At 39.0% G+C, this 18,918-nt stretch overlaps 1 protein-coding gene across 2 annotated transcripts in view; it reads right to left on the reverse strand.

Annotated features, from left to right (window-relative positions):
- Nucleotides 1–18,918, reverse strand: part of ADGRG7 (adhesion G protein-coupled receptor G7) — a 76,988-nt gene that overhangs the window by 45,992 nt on the left and 12,078 nt on the right. For both annotated transcript variants that reach the window (XM_045193583.3, XM_024558171.4), the window contains exons 2-6: nucleotides 12,499–12,612; nucleotides 11,155–11,259; nucleotides 5,855–5,967; nucleotides 3,561–3,710; nucleotides 1,986–2,083 (exon numbers count right to left, since the gene is read on the reverse strand). In XM_045193583.3, coding sequence (XP_045049518.1) covers nucleotides 1,986–2,083; nucleotides 3,561–3,710; nucleotides 5,855–5,967; nucleotides 11,155–11,259; nucleotides 12,499–12,612 — 580 coding nt within the window. The remainder of the gene's footprint in view (nucleotides 1–1,985; nucleotides 2,084–3,560; nucleotides 3,711–5,854; nucleotides 5,968–11,154; nucleotides 11,260–12,498; nucleotides 12,613–18,918) is intronic.

An 18,918-nucleotide genomic window follows, 5' to 3' on the forward strand; every position in this document is an offset into this window, starting at 1 on the left:
CACTCTCCTCTTTTTTATCCTCACCTCGCCCCTGTCTTCACTAAGTGCAGAAGGGGAGTTCAGTAACTTAAAGATACAAAGAAAAAAACTGTGAATGAAAGAAGGAAGAAGTCAATGTGAGATGGAAGGCTAAGGCCTGGTGCCTGTGAGGAGACTCAAGGGATGGAGTTTGGAAAGGAAAAGTTGCTCCAGGCAGCAATCAGTTTCCTGGGGCAACTAATCAAGAATACTCTCCAGAGAACTATGGGATTGGTGACCTGACCTTGGGACTGGAGGCTGAGGTGAAATAAAGGACCTGAACGCCCAGGGCTTAGGCAAAATACCACATGGGAGAAGGCATACCGATAGACCAGGATTAGGAAAATAAGTAAACTAGAGATTTAGAGTGGAAGGAGGGATTGAGCATGGTTATGTCATTTCATATTTCAGTGTGTTCTATTTTTTAAGTTTTTATTTATTCTCTAACCATCTCCTTTGAAGCCCCTTGGATATTACACATAAGTCACACAAAGTGTTTTCTCCGTGTCATAAGCCAGTACAACTCACACAGCTCTCTCATCTGTGCAATGATCTGCAATTTTCTCAGCAAGTCCTGTTTCTCGTCACTCAGCTTTCTCACCAAAAACATCCACTTCGCCCCTTCCCCTCTAGCAGGACCGCAAACACAGAGCCTTGAGCTCTGAAGATCCCACTCTGGCTCTCAGTCTCCACGTTCACTGAACACAGACTCTGGACCCCATTGGCCACTTCCTTCTCCGACTTCAAGGAAAACAGCAGTGTCCACAATCCCCATGAGAAGGGCCCAGACTCCTATTGAAATTTGAAGTCATAAAACATACCAGTTAAATTGTTTGCACAACATCGACCATCCTCTCAGAATCACAATCTTCTGAGTGTTCTATTTCATGCTTTTGTGCTTTTTCTACTTTAAAGGCTCGATACTAACTAGGTACTGGTTATAATCATTTAAAAACTGAGAATTACTTATAGGAATTTCTCCTAAGTAAATAGTGGGTTATGCAATCAAAAATTATGTACAAGAGTGTTGATTGCTCCAAATAGTAAGACTTAAAGCAATCTAAATGTCCAGTGGCAGCGAATTGCTTAAATAAAAGTTCATTCACATTATGCAGTCATCCAAAATTTGTGATGTAGATATATAGGTATTTGTATAAAAAGATGGTTATTAGGTATTATTCAGTGACAAAAACAAGTTATAAATCAATAGATTATATAATACAATACACACATACACATACAAACAAAAAAATCCACAAGAACACATACCAACAAGTTAAAAAAAATAAGTGATTTTTTAAAATTTTCTTATCTATATTTTTTACTTTTCTATAATGAGCATTACTTCTATTTTAAATGAGTTAAGAAAACTATATATAAGATTTTTAAAAACCCGGAAAATCCTAGAAGGAGTCTTCTTTGAATAAAGTGCATGAGTTTTAGCATAAATATACAACCAAAAGAAATCCAGAACACAGGAGTCAAGGAGAGAGAAAACAGGTAAAGTTGGATCCTTTTTTTGGTTCAATGTAGCCATGGGAGAGCTTAATCTAAATACAACAGGAGTTTGGGGAGAGCTGAGCTGTGGGTGGGAGGCTACCGATATGTCTGGAAAAGTTATACTGTTATTTGCAGCTCTGTAAGTTGAGAAGGGAGTTTGAAGAGTTCCTACGGCACATGCAATTGCCCCTTCAACATACCAAACTAAATCTATGACAACAAGCGTGAATCTAAAGCATCCCAGGTACTCTCTATTCATGGCCACACCTGGAACCAAGAGTTATTATACACTGCTCCATCTAGTCACTGAGGATCAGGTAGAAAGCCAAGGATTTAGTCTGCATTCCAGAGGCATTGGCCAGTTGGTGCATCCATGAGAGAAATAAAGACATCTCTATTAGTGCTTTAACCCGGGAATGTAAACAACACTTTGTCAGGTTTTCTTTCCAAACTGGGATTGTGCTTACGTTGCAAAGGTATTATCATCCTTAGCAGCAGCTTTTTGAAAAACATCTTCACCGGCAGCTAGAAGTTGACTCACTGTTGATACAGCAACTACTTTTGCCTGTCAAAAAAGATACCAGTTGTCATCGAGGACATATATCAGACACTATCACAGCCATCATTATCACGAATTATTATGGTCTCAAGTAGAACCAAAAGTTTAGTTTTCAATCTACATAAGATGGCAAAGAATAAAGATAAGGCACAGTGAAAATATAAATTGAGGCAGTCAGTTAGGAGGCTTAAGTCTCTGAATTTGAACTTATAGCATGGTCTTCCACAGAACTTCCACATCATCCCCAAGAACACAAAACCAGATGCTTGGATACAAGGGCAGAAACAAAATACAAAGAGTGCAGGACTCTGGACGTCAGAACACTACAGCTCACGATACTTAATATAACTTACTAGTTATACTAGTGTAACTATTAGACATAGCAAAATCATTTCTAGTTTTCTTAAAATTAAAAAATCAGGAGGCCCTAGCCCAGTGGCTCAGTTGGATGGAGCATGGTCCTGTACACCAAAAGGTTGCAGGTTCAATTCACAGTCAGGGCACATGCCCAGGTTACAAGTCCGATCCCAAGTCGGGGCATGTACAGGAGGCAACCAATGTTTCTCTCTCTCTCTCTCTCTCCCCGCCCCCTTCCCCTTCCCTCTCTCTCCCTCCCTCCTTCCCCTCCTCTCTCTATAATCAATATATATATATCTTCCAGTGAGGATTTAAGAAAAAAAATCAGGAGTACATTGGGAAGGATTTCTTGACATTTGCTGATTGTTTAACTGACCTCTTTTGAGTTATTAATACCCTTTTGTCTTTACTGGCTAATCCTTCTGTAAATTCTACATTTGGTGGTCATTATTTTTCTCTCTCAATTCCGTTTTTATTAACTTATGATTTCAATCCTACTTAATTTCCAAAGGTGCTAAGCTAACATAAAATAATTGTTTTGAAATAAAAAAATTTCAGGGAATAGAAGAAAGGAGTATTTTCAGGCTGGTATTCAGCTGGTAAACACTATTTGACCAGTACCCACACTGTGCCAATTGGTAAATGTTCACTATAGTTCTTGTTTTCAGTAACAGAGTTTAGCAGTTCATAATATCAGAGATGTAAACTAGCTTTAAGTTTCTTAGAAAGCCAAAACTAAAATGCAAATATGCTTAGGAGAAAGAAATCACAGTTTAAAACATCACGTTCCAAAGTGGGTTCCTTAGAACACCAGTTCCTTGGAATTAAACAGGGAGGCTGAGGTGAAATATAGTTGGTAAACATATTAATAAGATGAAATAGGTTTATTTGTTAGAGGCTTTCCAAATTTAACGTAATAATGATCATTGTGACTATCCTGAAGGAGAATATTTGGACAAGGAGCCTTTTTTTAGTTCTTTGAGAGTCTCACAGAAAGAGTGCTCTGCAAAATGGTTTGAAGCAACATAAACCATGCCCAAGTCCCTATCCTGGAATAAGGGATAAAGCCTGGGATGACTGTCTTTCTTTCTTCCCCGCCCTTTTTAAAACACCTTGTGAGTTTTACCTCAGCCGAAGCCTTTCTGGATGCATTGAAGATCTGTCCGACCACTTTTGTAGCAGAAGTGATGTTCTCAGGAGTTAATATACTCACATTAGCTGTTAAAATCTGGGTTTCCTTAGAAATTGTTGAAAAATTTGTTGTGACGTTGTCTATCTGTAAAAAAGCAACAACCAGTCTTGTACTACATCTATAAGCACTTCCAGCCATCACCGGTGAGCAAGCTGAAACTCAGCTGGGCTTCGATCGCCTGAACGTCACATCCACTCGGTTTTTCAAGTTAGTTTCTTCCCAAGTATAAATTATACAACAATTGTAAAGTTATATCACAATTCTGCGCTGTTGCATATAATAATTTTTAAAATGGATTTGTATTATATATGTTTCTTAATTTCTTTTTCCAAGTTATTCATTTTTATTGTATTTTACAAGATTATTGGTGTGAGAAGGGTAAACACATTAATAAGATGAAATAGATTTATTTGTTAGAGGCTTTCCAAATTTAACGTAATAATGATCATTGTGATTACCCTGAATGACAATATTTGGACACGGAGCCTTTTTTTAGTTCTTTAAGAGTCTCACAGAAAGAGTGCTCTGCAAAATGGTTTGAAGCAACATAAACTATGCCCAAGTCCATATCCTGGAATGAGGGATACAGCTTGGGAAGACTTTCTTTCTTTCTTCCCCTCCGTTTTAAAAAACCTTGTGAGTTTTACCTCAGCTGAAGCCTTTTGTGAATTTTTCAGTTGAAAAGCCTAAAACCTAACTTTTCAGCATGGATAGTTTGGGCAGCACTGACCCAGACAACCTCTCCATGTACCAGCTGGCCCCCGTGTTCTCTTGTGTATGTACATGTTAATCCATGTTGCCATTAGTGAAGTTGTGTGTGTGTGTGTCTCTCTCACACTGAGTTTTTCACTAGATGGCAGCATCATTTCAAAAATCAAACCAAGGTCACAGGCTATTTAAGCTCGGGAAAGAGTTGGAAGCAACATCTAATCAGTAGACAGAAACAATGCTCCCATTCAAACGCCAGGTTTCTGCTGCATGTTAGGCACTTTGCTAAATGTTTTGCAAGTGTTATCACATTTAATACACAAAATAACATTGTGAGTTGAGTGTTCTCATCCTTCATTAAAGCCTTGGATTGGGTAGGAAACGTACTCAAAGTTCATACACTTTGGAAGTGGCAGAGCTAATAGTCAAACACAGGCTTGCCAGATTCCAGAACATGAAGTCTTCCCCACAACCTGTGTGGGAGGCACAGCCTACGTCACTGGCAGCCACCTCCACACTCAACCAGCATCCCCACTCCCACTCCAACCCCTGCTCATCTATAATTAGGGAGCCAGTATGGTACAGTGTGGACTTTATTTTTTCACATTATTTTTTATTGTATTTTTTTCATTACCATTTATCCACCCTACACCCTCTTCCACCTCCACCCACTGGGACAGTGTGGACTTTAAAGTCAAAAGCAGCCCCATCATTTTTGTCTGTGATTCACCAGGCAAAGTACCACACCTTTCAGAGCCACAGTTTCCTCTTCTACAAAAGGAGCGCACTAACACTTACCTATAGTGTTACAGGAATTAAATATGATAAAATAATATATGTAAAATGTAAAGCACAGCCTTTAGCATGCAGTCAGAGCTCAATAATTAGTAAGTGTTATTAGCTATAATTACCTATAATAGGGGAATAACATCAAACTCACAGAGGTTCTATAAAAACTAAATGAGATATGTAACATGCCTAGTACCTAGAAGAGCCACATGAAGATATGTTTCCTCTTCTGCCCTGTGTTTGGCCCCGGGTGTTAGTAATCCCAGGTATTTGCATTTGGGTATATCCTTAGTCAAAGTAATTTAATCTACATGAAGACACATTCACTCAGATGTACTTCCTATTTCACCTGCTCATGGATATAGCCCTGAGATGACCATCATGTTATGGAATTTCCTGTCTGAAAAAGTGTTTGGTCATAGTTTTTTCTCTTTGTTCTGATCGAGTATATCATTAAAATACCTTCCTTTTGGTCTGAAATGTCAGGGATCTGTTTTTGGTAAAAACTTCACTGGTTTAAAAAGATGACACCATATAAAATGTGCTGTAGCTAAAATTTGCTAAAATTTGCTGAACCAATATGTTCCACTGTCCATTTTCACAAACATGTCAACTTAAAAAAAAACAGTTTTAATTACTAGTTTTTGTTATTTCTAATTCAAGAGATTTAAAAAGCATTGACGTGACCCAGGCTTTTTCCAGCTGCCCATCAAATGGGCCACAGGGCATACCTGCTCTTCCAGAATTCCCAGATTTAAATTGCAATCTCCTATTTTCGGTGTTTGTAATTCTATTGCTCCATCATCAGTAAGTTTGCACAGCCGGGTTGCTCTTGGATGGCCCGCTTTAATAAAAAGAAGAAAAAAGACAGTGAGTGTTTGCAAAGATGGCCACAGCACCTGCATGCTCCTAGCCCCTCCTCCCCGCCCACCACCTAGCTAACAGCCAGCACAGATGGCCCACATGAATGAGGTTGTCTTAGACCTTCCAGCTGCCAAGTCCAGTTGCCACAGTCAAACCACAAAACTGAAAAATCTAAGTCATTATTGTTTTAAGCTGTTAAGTTTGGGGTAGTTTGATATACAGCAGTGGAAAAGTGAATTGGACAGTTACTACAAGAATATTTTAGACAGTTACTACTTGTCTTGATTTTTAAATCTGGGATTCAAAAGGCCTGTTGACTATTTCCTTCCTTTGAAGTCTCAAGGAAGATTTGCCTTCCAACAACGAGGGACAGGGCTTTAAATTGAAAATGATAAGGAAATACAAGGCTGAGAGAACAGAAACAGTATGAAAATCCCCAATAGATATTGAATAATAAGTTGATCTTTTCCCCTTTTTCCCAAACTAGATAATACCTGAAAGACAAAGAGTTCTTTTATATTGCAGCAACTATTAGATATTTGGTTGGTTCTCAATAGCGACTTGCTGAATCATTGGATTTATTTTCTAGGATTATAATCTGAGCATCCTTACCTTAGGGTCCTTCTATGGCTAACACTTAAGAGGATGTTAATAGGTAAAATCACCTCTAGTGTCATTAAAGGGATAGCTGATCGGAAGATCAAACTTTCCTTAGGACCAGCTTTGGGCAGCTGCTTCTTGGGAAACTATTAGAAACACTGAAATTAGAGAATTCTTCTACAATGATTAAAGTAGGAGGTTAAGGTTACTCTTAACTTATATGAGGGCTCCACCTCTCCCCTATGGCATAATAAAAACTCCAAACATAGAATATTATTTTTTATCCAGCCAAGAGGAAGGTATAGATAGATATACTTTGCCTGCTTGCACAACCAAAAGAAGGACAACAACAAATTTAAAATCAAAAATGACCAAAACTGCCAGAAAATCAAACTGTATGGAAGTTCAACAACCAAAGAATTAAAGAAGAAACATTCATCCAGACCTGTAGGAGGGGCAGAGATGAGCAGCCGAGGTGGACAGGACCCATGGCAAGGCGGCAGCTGGAGGACTGGGTGGGCAAGGTGGCTGGAGGACCCACATTTGCATGTGGATAAACTGGGAGGAACAACTAGGGAGCAAGACAAACTGTGCAACCCAGGGTTCCTACACAGGGAAAGAAAGCCTTAAAACCTCTGTCTGTAAAAACCTGTGGGGGTTGCAGTAGCAAGAGAAACTCCTACCTTCACAGAAGAGTTGGAGAGACCCACGGGGTCTTAGAATGTACACAAAACCACTCACCCAGGAATCAGCACCAGAAGGGCCCAATTTGCTTGTGGGTATAGGGGGAAGTGACTAAAAGCCAGCTGAGAGCTGAGCAAGTGGCATTGGTCACTGTCTGAACCCTCCCCCATATACAGCGCCACAACACAGCAACCTGAGTTGCCCCACCCTGGAAAATACCTAAGATTCTGCCCATTAAAACATAACAGGTGTGCCCAAAGAAATATGTCCCAAATGAAGTAACAGATCAAAACTCCAGAAAAACAACTGAGTGACAAAGAGATAGCCAACCTATCAGATGCAGAGTTCAAAACACTGGTAATCAGGATGCTCACAGAAATGGGTGAGTACGGTCACAAAATAGAGGAAGAAGTGAAGGCTATGAAAAGTGAAATAAAGAAAAATATACAGAGAACCAACTGTGAAGGGAAGGAAACCAAAACTCAAATCAACAGTTTGGACCAGAAGGGAGAAATAAACATTCAGTCAGAACAGAATGAAGAAACAAGAATTAAAAAAAACAAGGAGAGGCTTCGGAACCTCTGGGACAACTTTAAACATTCCAAAATCCAAATCATAGTGGTGCCAGAAAGAGAACAGGAAGAGCAAGAAATTGAAAACTTATTTGAAAACATAACGAAGGAGAACTTCCCCAATCTGTCAAAGGAAATAGACTTCCAGGAAGTCCAGGAAGCTCAGAGAATCCCAAAGAAGTTGGACCCAAGGAAGCACACACCAAGGCACATCATAATTACATTACCCAAGATGAAAGAGTAGGATAGAATCTTAAATGCAGCAAGAGAAAAGGAGACATTTACCTCAAAGGAGTTCCCATAAGACGATCAGCTGATTTCTCAAAAGAAAGCTTGCAGGTAAGAAGGAACTGGAAAGAAGTATTCCAAGTCATGAAAGCCAAGGGCCTACGTCCAACATTACTCTACCCAGCAAAGCTTTCATTTAGAATGGAAGGGCAGATAAAGTGTTTCCCAGATAAAGTCAAGTTAAAGGAGTTCATCATCACCCAGGCTTTATTATAGGAAATGTTAAAGGGACTTATCTAAGAAAAAAAAAGATGAACAGCAAAACCATGAACAGTAAAATGACAACAAACTCACAACTATCAACAACTGAATGTAAAAAAAAACAAACTAAGCAAACAACTAGAACAGGAACAGAATCACAGAAATGGAGATCACATAGAGGGTCATCATTGGGAAGGGGAGAGAGGAGAATTGGGGGGAAAGGTACAGGGAATAAGAAGCATAAATGGTAGGTAGAAAATAGACAGGGGGAGGTTAAGAATAGTATAGGAAATGGAGAGGTCAAAGAATTTATATGTACGACCCATGGACATGAACTAAAGGGAGGAAATGCTGGTGGGAGGGTGGTGCAGGGTGGAGGGAAATAAAGGGCAGAAAAAATGGGACAATTGTAATAGCATAATCAATAAAATATACTTTAAAAAAAGAATTTTATTTTGTAAGCAGCTGTATTTCCAATGCATCTTTTCCTCCCTATCTATCCGCTCCAAATCATTAAAAAGTGTTTTGCTCATTTGCTATACAAAATTGAATGATTACAAGTAACTCTTAATATGAAACTAAAAGTAAATTTGCCAATAGTTGGAATTCATAGTTTTTTAAAATTATTTATTTATTTATTTTTAGAGGAGGGGAGGGAGGCAGAAAGAGAGGGAGAGAAACATCAATGTGTGGTTGCCTCTCGCACTCCCCCTACTGGGACCTGGCCTGCAACCCAGGCATGTGCCCTGACTGGGAATTGAACTAGTGACCCTTTGGTTTGTAGGCAGGTGTTCAATCTACCGAGCCACACCAGCCAGGGCTGGAATATATAGTTTTAAAATTATAGGACCTACCCTGGCTGGTGTGACTCAGTGGATTGAGTGCTGGCCTGTGAACCAAATAGTAGCCAGTTGAATTCCCAGTCAGGGCACTTGCCTGGGTTGCAGGCCAGGTCCCCAGTAGGTGGTACACGACAGGCAGCCAATCAGTGTTTCTCTCACACATCATTGTTTCTCTCCCTCTATTTCTCCCTCATGCCCCCTCTCTAAAAATAAATAAAATCTTTTAAAAAATAAAATAAAATAAAATTATAGACTAAATCTGAAATTCAAAGTTATGTATAAAAGCATTTTCATAATATGTGCTCAGGAAAGAAAATAAATAACCAATTGAAAGATACTGATTTTCTTGTCCCCAAAATGTAATATATATCAAGCAAGTGTTTTATGCCTTGATGGGCATATTACTAAAATTTTTACTCTTCCTGATTAATAGCATAGTTATCTGTTTTACAAATTATTAGGAAATGCTTAGGCATAAAGACATATCAAAATTAAGATAATAAGTATCCATGGACATATTATACAGCACAGGCAGCAAACACAAGGCCCTCCACCTTGTTTCTACCTGGTGGCAGGGCCAAGCTCCTTGCCCCTAGTTAAGGAGTAATTACATCTATGCAGTCCTAAAATTATATTCAGCCCTTTGAAGGCAACCATGAGGCTGATGTGGCCCCCAGTAAAAATGAGTTTGACTCCCTCGTATACAGTATAAGACATATTAATACAGTTGAAGCCCCCTTTTACCTCTGAGCTTTCGATCGAGAGGTTGGAAATACAGTACCTATGAGAAGAGTGGTATCATGAATGTTTGAGTAACCATAATGTACAGGGTGGGGAAAAAGTAGGTTTATAGTTGTTTATGTGGAAAATAATACAATAATTAATAAATAATACAAGAATAAACCCTGTGTTTCATGTACTCACAATTGTAAATGTCCTTTTGCCTCACCCGGTATGTGGGCAGAGGCAATTTGGATTCTGCAAATGGGATGTCAATCTACACAATTTCTTAGAATTAATAAGGTAAAAAAGCACATAGGAAAGAGCAGTACATGCCAAAGAGCCCTTGGCATACATGAAAATAAATATGTAAATAAAAAGTGAAATTTTGCCCATGGTCATTACTGACAGAAGTTCTACCAAACATTTTCACAAATGATCTAGAATTGACTGTGTTATGGAGGTATCCAGTTCTGAATAAAATGGATGATAACCTGCAGGAAGATGTGAGAGGTGGGAGGATTGGTGAGATGCAAGTCAATGCAAACGAAGGACAGGTGAAACATATGGGGAAATCACAGGCTTACTGGGCTCTCAGCTGTCAGGAAAGGAATCTATGAATTTCTGTGGGCTACTCTCAAGAGATATTACCCAATGTGCCATTGAAATCAAATAAGTCTTCGAAGTCCTGGATATCATCAGGGAGCATATTAGAAATATTATTTATTCCTTTATTTTTGGAATACCTCAATGCAAAAAAGGTTATCACACCTCAAGAAAGGTCTGATGAAGCCAGAGAATGTTCCAAGATGGATACAAAATGACCAAGGAGATGAAGGACTCCCAGCTATGGACAGACTTAACTGTGCATCTCTACCTAGAAAGATGAAGTCTGAAAATAGATACAGTGTAAATCAATAGTGTAGCTAATTTTTTAAATTAAGACAAACTATATAACTTAAAAAGTAGATGTCAACCTGATCAAACTCTAGGAGATTCTAAAGTAAGAGGGGGAAAAAATAACCAGTTGAAGAAGTAGTAAAAGGAATTTACAACTGATTCATATTAAGGTTTTTGGGAAATTTAGAATTATGTGAGGTAACACTCTAAATTTTGAACATTGGCATCATAAAAGGGAGCCAAACTCTTCTACAAAGATGCCTCTTCCAGCAGCCTAATACTAGTTGAGGGGATGATATATATGACCCAGTAGAGTGATTTATCTACTTAAACAGGGGTGAGGTTTAGAAAAGCACATACCATTTAGAGTGTTCTCTGCACATGTTTCAAAGGAAGAGCCATATCTTCCCACTGGGATTCGGCCAAAAGTAAAATTGTTATAGGTACTGATTCCACAGAAATTAGCTACAATAAAAAGAAATAAATTTTCATTTTAAATTATACTTTTCTTTTTTAAATTTCAAACCAGATAAAAGTCAAAGTTCAAAACCTATACAGTATAATTTGAAAGCTTATAGGACTCACTGGCCCACCAAGAACTTCATACTTCCTTATGTAGTTAAATTACTTCCATTAGAATAATGAGTATGATAGATAATAGGTTCCAGTTTGAATGTGCATAATATAGCCCTGACCAGTGTGGCTCAGTTGATTGGGTGTCCTTCTGCAAAGCACGAAGTTGCAGGTTCAATTCCACTCAGGGCACATGCCTGGGTTGCAGGTTTGGTCCCCAGTGGAGGAACGAATGAGGGGCAACTGATCGATGTTTCTTTCTCACATGGATGTTTCTCTCCCTCTCTTTCTCCTTCCCTTCCCCTCTCTCTAAAAGTAAATAAATAAAATATTTTTAAATGTGTACAATATTTGGTAGAGGTGGGGTGTTATCACTAACACATCGTCAAGACTAGTGTGTCAAATAAGTTGAAATCCTGAAAACCTAGAACCTGGGGTAGCAAAGAGCATCATGAGGATGCGGGTCAAAGCAAAAAGGCCCAGGTCTTGGGTATGTGGAATATGCTGGCTGGTAGGAATGTAGGGGATGGTAGCAGTGTGCTTCTGGAGCTCTGGATCCTAAACAGGTAGCATGAAGTGTGCATAGTACTGAGAAGCACTCTGTGGATCAACAAGTGACTTTGAACTTTGATTCTGAGGTACCACTGATCAATGTCAAACCATTAAATTAATAACTTCTCTTCAAGAGAAAGGAAGAAAAGACAAAATCTTCATCCAAGTACATTCTTAAATAGAATGATGCATCTTAATTTCAGAATAGTTAAATGTGTTAGAATTGTGATAGATAATAAATGTGTTAGAATTGAAATGGTGTGATATAGCTTATCACAAGTTGAAAGGACCTGAGAAAATCATATCACCAATTACTCTGTGTTAGACACTGCACCTAGAAGGGAAAGCAACAGCAAGTTTATGGAGAAACTTGATAGCTGGAAAAGAGACAAGGTGTATTAAACATATAGGTAAATAGCACCAAAACTCAGCTATTGAGCTAATAAATACAAAAGCCATCATTATTATACCCATTGTTACTATAATCATTAACAGAAGCTTCAAGAAGCTTTTTTGCTGTCCTTGTTAACACAAGGGTCACCTAAATCTCACACCCTAGTATTTTCCCAAGAAACTTACCAATTGTACATCTCAATCCTTTCCACTCTTCTGGACAAATGCATCTGCCATTTGCCCAGGTTCCACCATTCCTGCAGAACCCTATAGGGATGCTTGATGGGGGTCCAGATGTTCCTAAAAAAAAAAAACCCAATAAATAATAGAATGATATATGAACTGGCTGATTAGTTTTCTTCTTTTTGGTCTGTGGCCTTTAATTTACATATGTACAATCATTCCTTTGAGTAGCATTGCCAAGATATATTCTTTGTAATGTCATCACAGGGTAAAGAATGCTAACTAGATGTTATGGGGAATAATAAACCATGTTTGAAAGATACAGCACCTTGACCAAGAAGATTAGAATTTACTTAGGGAAACGGGAGATTATGTAGATGATAGAGAGACAGACCAACCAACTCAACACCCAAATTTGTAAGTGCTATCAGAATAGAGACGAGAGGTGTTGAGGACAGGAGTAACCTACGCAGGAAAGACTTTCCAGAAGAGATGGTATTTGAATCAAATTTTAAGACTAAATCTAGAAAAGACAAATGCAAATAAATAGCCCAAGAAGGCATGATACAAAGTACAAAATACAAAAACATGGAAAGTTCTGGTATGTCCAAAGAACAGAGAAAAGCTTAATGTATCAGGAGCACAGGTTCTTTGTGGAGCAATAGCAGGACACAGATTGGATTATGAGTGATTTTATAGACCAAGCCAAATGGATTTAATCCTGCAGAACCCAAGTGAGGCCTTGCAACAAGTGAGCAATACGATAAATGATGTTTTTTAGGAAGATACATGGAACAATATGGGAAGTGACTGAGGAATGTAAGATTAGCTCAATGAGAACCTAATCTAAAGCAGTAGCTCTAAGGAGGTGAGAGGTCAATAGATTCAGGAAGCATGCCTGGATAGGATTATTATGATCTAGTTACTGTTTATTTTAGTTTGGGAACACTAGGGCCTTTAAATCTGGTGACAAAGTGGACAATGAGCAAATTAATTTAAGCTTAAGAATACAGGAAGAAGGAGTTCCACTTCCAATAATGATAGAGTAGATTATACCAGACTAACCCACTTACAGATAGTGATTTTAAACTATGGACAAAAGTAAACAAATGAATTACTACAGAATGTTGGACAGCAATGAAAAGCAGGCAAACACTGCAAGTTTATATAGTCTTGGTTTTTAAACCTTTAAAAAAAGTTTAAAGATAAAGGGAGCTTCAGGGACATGTGGGACAATTTCCAGCAGTCTAACATATATGCAATTGGAATTGCAGAGAGAAGAGATGTGCAATTGGGCACATAAAATATCTGAAGAAATAATGGCCAATGATTTTCCTAAGAAGCTCAGTAAAGCACAAACAAAATAAATACAAGAAAAACCACACTTAGACACATCATAGTCAAGCTGCTGAAACTCAGAGATAAGGAGAAAATCTTGAAAGAAACCAACTACTGACCCAGACAATTTTACTAGTGAATTGGGGAAGAAATAATACCAATCTTATATGTACTCGTTCAGAAAATAGAGACAAGGATAAACTTTCCAAGTATTTCATAATAGTAGGATAACTTTGATACCTAAATATGACAAAGACACAACCAGAAAAGAAAATCACACACCAATTAACCTCATTTATACAGTTGCAAAAAAAAAAACTATATAAAAATAGCAGCAAATCAAATCCAGCAATATGTAAAATCTATAATGCAAGGGACTTCTGGCCAAGATGGTGGCAAAGAGACATGGCTTACCTCTTCACACAACCACATCAAAATTACAACTAAAATGTAGAACAACCATCACTCACAGCCATCAGAAATTGAGTTGAATGGAAGTCTGACAACTTAGAATTAAAGAAACCAAATTCATCCAGACTGATGGAGGGGAGGGGTACAGACTCAGAACTGGCTGGTCCTTCACCCCCGTGTGGTAGATTAAAATTCAGGAGGGATGTCTTGGGAGCAAGGAGTCCCTGCCCCACAAGATGGCCCCCAGCCTAGAGTTCCAGAGCCAGGAAGATAAGTCCCCACAACTTCTGGCTGCAAACACCAGTGGGTATTGAGTCAATGGAAGAAACTGCTAGAGCTCCAAGCAGTTCCTCTTAAAGAACCCACACACAGACTCACCTACTCAGACTCATTCCCTCTGAGCTCCAGCACCAGGGCAGCCTCTTAAAAGTGAAGTGTTGGGCATCAAGGCAAGCAGAAGCTATTGTCCCTTTTCTAAATCCTCCCCCCGCAGAACCCACAAGCTGGTGCCATATTTGAGACTCCTTCAACCTGGTGGACACTGTTTGACCTGCCCTGGAGGTCCCCAGAAACTCCGCCCCTCCCAACTTACTGGCCCACCCAAGCTGCCTTTCTATATGAATGGCTGGTCTTGGTTCATGCTTCAGAACTTCCTAAATCCTCTCAAACAAGCAAGAGCTGGCCTCAGTGAGCCCCAGACCCAGCACTAGCAGCAGCCTGCCTAGATTCACAGCTTGGCTTCACCTGGGAATCTCCATGCCCAGCACAAGTAGCAGCCATCTCAGATTGCTTTATAGCTCAGGCAGGGTGGCCCCAGGCAAAACATAGGTGGGGGCTGACCTTGGCCTGCACCACCTGGGAAACCCCAGGGACAACACACTCAGTTGACAGCTACAGACCACATTGGACCATCACCACCCTGCCCCTGCACAGCTGATACTCCACAGAGGGTGGAGGTTGGTGGTAAGTGGTCACAGCCCATCCTTGCAGCTGACTGGCCTGGGTAAATCCCTCCCATTGATCTGCCAACAGCAACCAAGGCTCAACTACAAGAGGAGGGTGTACTTAGGGCACATGAAGGGTGCACCTTGGGTACCCAGCTTGGGTGATGGGGGAGTCTGTGCCACTGGACCCTATAGGACACCTAATATATTAGGCCACACAACAAATACATGGAGTCAAAGCAGCTCTACCTAATACATAGAAACAAACATCAGGAGGCTCCCCAAAAAAGGAGACAAAGACACCTGGCCCAAAAGAAAGAACAGATCAAAAGTCCAGAAAAAGAGCTAAACGAAACGGAAATAAGCAATCTGCCAGATGCAGAGGTCAAATCACTAGTTATAAGGATGCTCAAGGAACTCGGTGAGGACCTCAACAGCATAAGAAAGATCCAGTCAGGAACAAAGGATACACAAATTGAAATAAAGAACAATTTATAGGGAAACAACAGTAGAGAGGATGAAGCCGAGAATCAAATCAATGATTTGGAACATGAGGAAACAAAAATCAACCAACCAGAACAACAAAATGAAAAAAGAATGCAAAAAATTGAGAGTAGTATAAGCAGCCTCTGGGACAATTTCAAGAGGTCCAACATTCATATCATAGGGGTTCCAGAAGGAGAAAAGAAAGAGCAAGAAATTGGAAATCTATTTGAAAAAAATAAAGAAAGAAAACTTCCCTAAATTGGTGAAGGAAATAGACATGCAAGTCCAGGAAGCACAGAGAATCCCAAACAAGATGGATGCAAAGAGGCCTACTCCAAGACACATCATAATTAAAGTGCCAAAGATTAAAGATAAAGAGAGAATCTTAAGAGCAGCCAGAGAAAAGACATTAGTTACCTACAGGGCAGTTCCACTAAGACTGTCAGCTGATTTCTCAAAAGAAATTTTGCAGGCTAGAAGGGATTGGCAAGGAATATTCAAAGTCATGAAAAGCAGGGTCCTACAGCCAAGATTGTTATCTACTCAGCAAAGCTATCATTTAGAATCAAAGGACAGATAAAGAGCTTCCCAGACAAGAAAAAAATAAAGGAGTTCATCACCACCAAACCATTATTATATGAAATATTAAAGGAACTTATTTAAGAAAAAGAAGATCAAAACTATGAACAATAAAATGGCAAAAAATACCTATCTGTCAACAATTGAAATGGTTCCCAGATGGGAGGGTGATGTGGGGGAATGGGTGAAGAGGTGAGGGGATTAAGAAGTACAAATAGAGCCCTGGCTGTGTGGTTCAGTGGATTGAGTGCCAGCCTGTGAACCAAAGGGTTGCCGGTTTGATTCCCAGTCAAAGCACATGCCTGGGTTGGGGGCCAGGTCCCCAGTAGGGGGTGCTCAAGAGGCAACCACACACTGATGCTTCTCTCCCTCTCTCCCTCCCTTACCTTCTCTAAAAATAAATAAATAAAATCTTTTTTTAAAAAAGAAGTACAAATAGGTAGATATGGAATATCCACGGAGATGTAAAGTACAGTAAAGAAATGGAGTAGCCAAAGAACTTAAACGCATGACCCATGGACATAAACAATGGTGTGGGGATTGCCTGAGGGAGTCTGGTGTGCTGGCTGGAGGCAGGCAAAGGGGGAAAACTGGGACAACTGTAATAGCATAATCAATAAAATATAATTAAAAATAAAAAATAAAACCTATAATGCATCATGAGCAAGTAAGATTTATCCCAGGAGTGCAAGGTTGGCTTAACAATAAAAAATCAATTAATTTAATTCACCATATGACAGAATAAAGGGGGAAAACCATATGACCATTTCAATAAGTACAGGTGGCAAAGCATCTGACATTTTTTTTAACTCTTAGCAAACAAGAAATAAAAGGGAACTTCCTCAAACCAATAAAATTCACCTGTGTCGATACTTCTGATAATATTATACTTAATAGTGTAATAATGGGTACTTCCCCCCTAAGATTGACAAAAAGTTTAATATAATTTCTCTACCCACTTTTATTCAGCATTTTACTGAGGATGCTAGCCAGTGCTATAAGCAAGTAAAGAAAAGAAAAGTATATCCAGTTGAGAAAGGAAGAGTCCTGGCCAGTTGGCTCAATTGGTTGGAGCATCTTCCTGTACACCAAAATGTTGCAGGTTCCATCCGTGTCAGGGCACATGTAGGAGGCAACCTATCGGTATTTCTCTCTCATATTGATTTCTGTCTGTCTCTTTTTTTTCCTCTCTCTCCCCCTTTATCCCCCTCCTCTCTCTCTCCCCCCTCTAAGATCAGTGAACATCCTCAGATGATGATTTAAAAAAAGGAAATAGAATTATCTTTTGTTTCACATGACATCATCAAATATGTTTCACATCCTAAAATGTCTTGAAAAGAGCTACTTGAATTGATAGGTGAGCTTAGCAACGTTGCAAGATGCAACATATATACAAAAAATCAATTATTTCCATATAATAGCAATTGGAAAATAAAATTATAAAATCATTTTCATTTAAATTAGAGTAAAATTCAGAAAGTTTTGGGAAATAAATTTAACAAAATATGTGTAAGACCTCATTGAGAGAAAATCTTAAACACCTAAATAAATGAAGACATACACTATGTATGTGTATGAAACTCAAAGTTGTTAAGGTTCCATTACTTATAAGAATGCAAAAAAGCCCATTTAAAAAAAATGTATAAGAGATTTAAATACACACTTTACAGAAGAAGATACATGGACAGGTGGTAAGCACATGAAAATGCTCAGCATCTCAGTCATCAGAGAAATGCAATTGAAAAGCACAATGAAGCATCATTTCACACCCCAGCAGAGTGGCTACAAGAGGAGAATCCAGGAAGAGGGAGAGGTAGAAGGAGAAGGAGAAGAAACCACCCAAACAGTTCATCAACAGAAGAGTGAATAAACAAATTATGTTTTATTCATACAATGGCATATTGATTAATTAGCAATAAAAAAGCAATAAGCACAACAACATAGATGCATCTTAAAATATTATGTTAATAAAAGTATTCAAATTATAAAAGAGTACATGCTTTATGATTCTTTTTATATGAAGTTCAAGGATAGCTAAAGTAAACTATGGTGATAAAAGTAGAACAGGGTTTGCCCAAGGGGTGCGGAGTAGAGGTGGAAAGATTGACCTGCTAGGAGAACTTAACAGCTATGGCAGACACTAAACATAACTGCTAGTCCGATAAACCTAAAACCTTAGAGTAAAGGCTGGACCTTAATTCCAATTACCTAATACATCACAGCTGTCCTTTTAAAAAATTTTATTGTTGTTCAAGTACAGTTGTCTGTCTTTTCCCCCCACCACTCCCCCCTCCTCAGCCATCCCCACCTCCCTCCCCCAATTCCTCCCTGCCTTGGTTTTCTCCATGTGTCCTTTACAGTTGTTCCTGAAAACCCTTCCCCCTTTCTCCCCCATTATCCCCTCCCACCTCCCCTCTGGTTACTATCAGTTTGTTCTTAATTTCAATGTCTCTGGTTATATTTTGCTTGTTTGTTTGTTTTGTTGATTAAGTTCCAGTTAAAGGATATCATATGGTATTTGTCCCTCACTACCTGGCTTATTTCACTTAGCATAATGCTCTCCATTTCCATCCATGCTGTCGCAAAGGGTAGGAGCTCCTTCTTTCTTTCTGCTGCATAGTATTCCATCATGTAAATGTACCATAATTTTTTGATCCGTTCATTT

Source organism: Desmodus rotundus, chromosome 2 (assembly GCF_022682495.2).
Source record: "Desmodus rotundus isolate HL8 chromosome 2, HLdesRot8A.1, whole genome shotgun sequence".
In the NCBI taxonomy this organism is placed as follows: domain Eukaryota; kingdom Metazoa; phylum Chordata; class Mammalia; order Chiroptera; family Phyllostomidae; genus Desmodus; species Desmodus rotundus.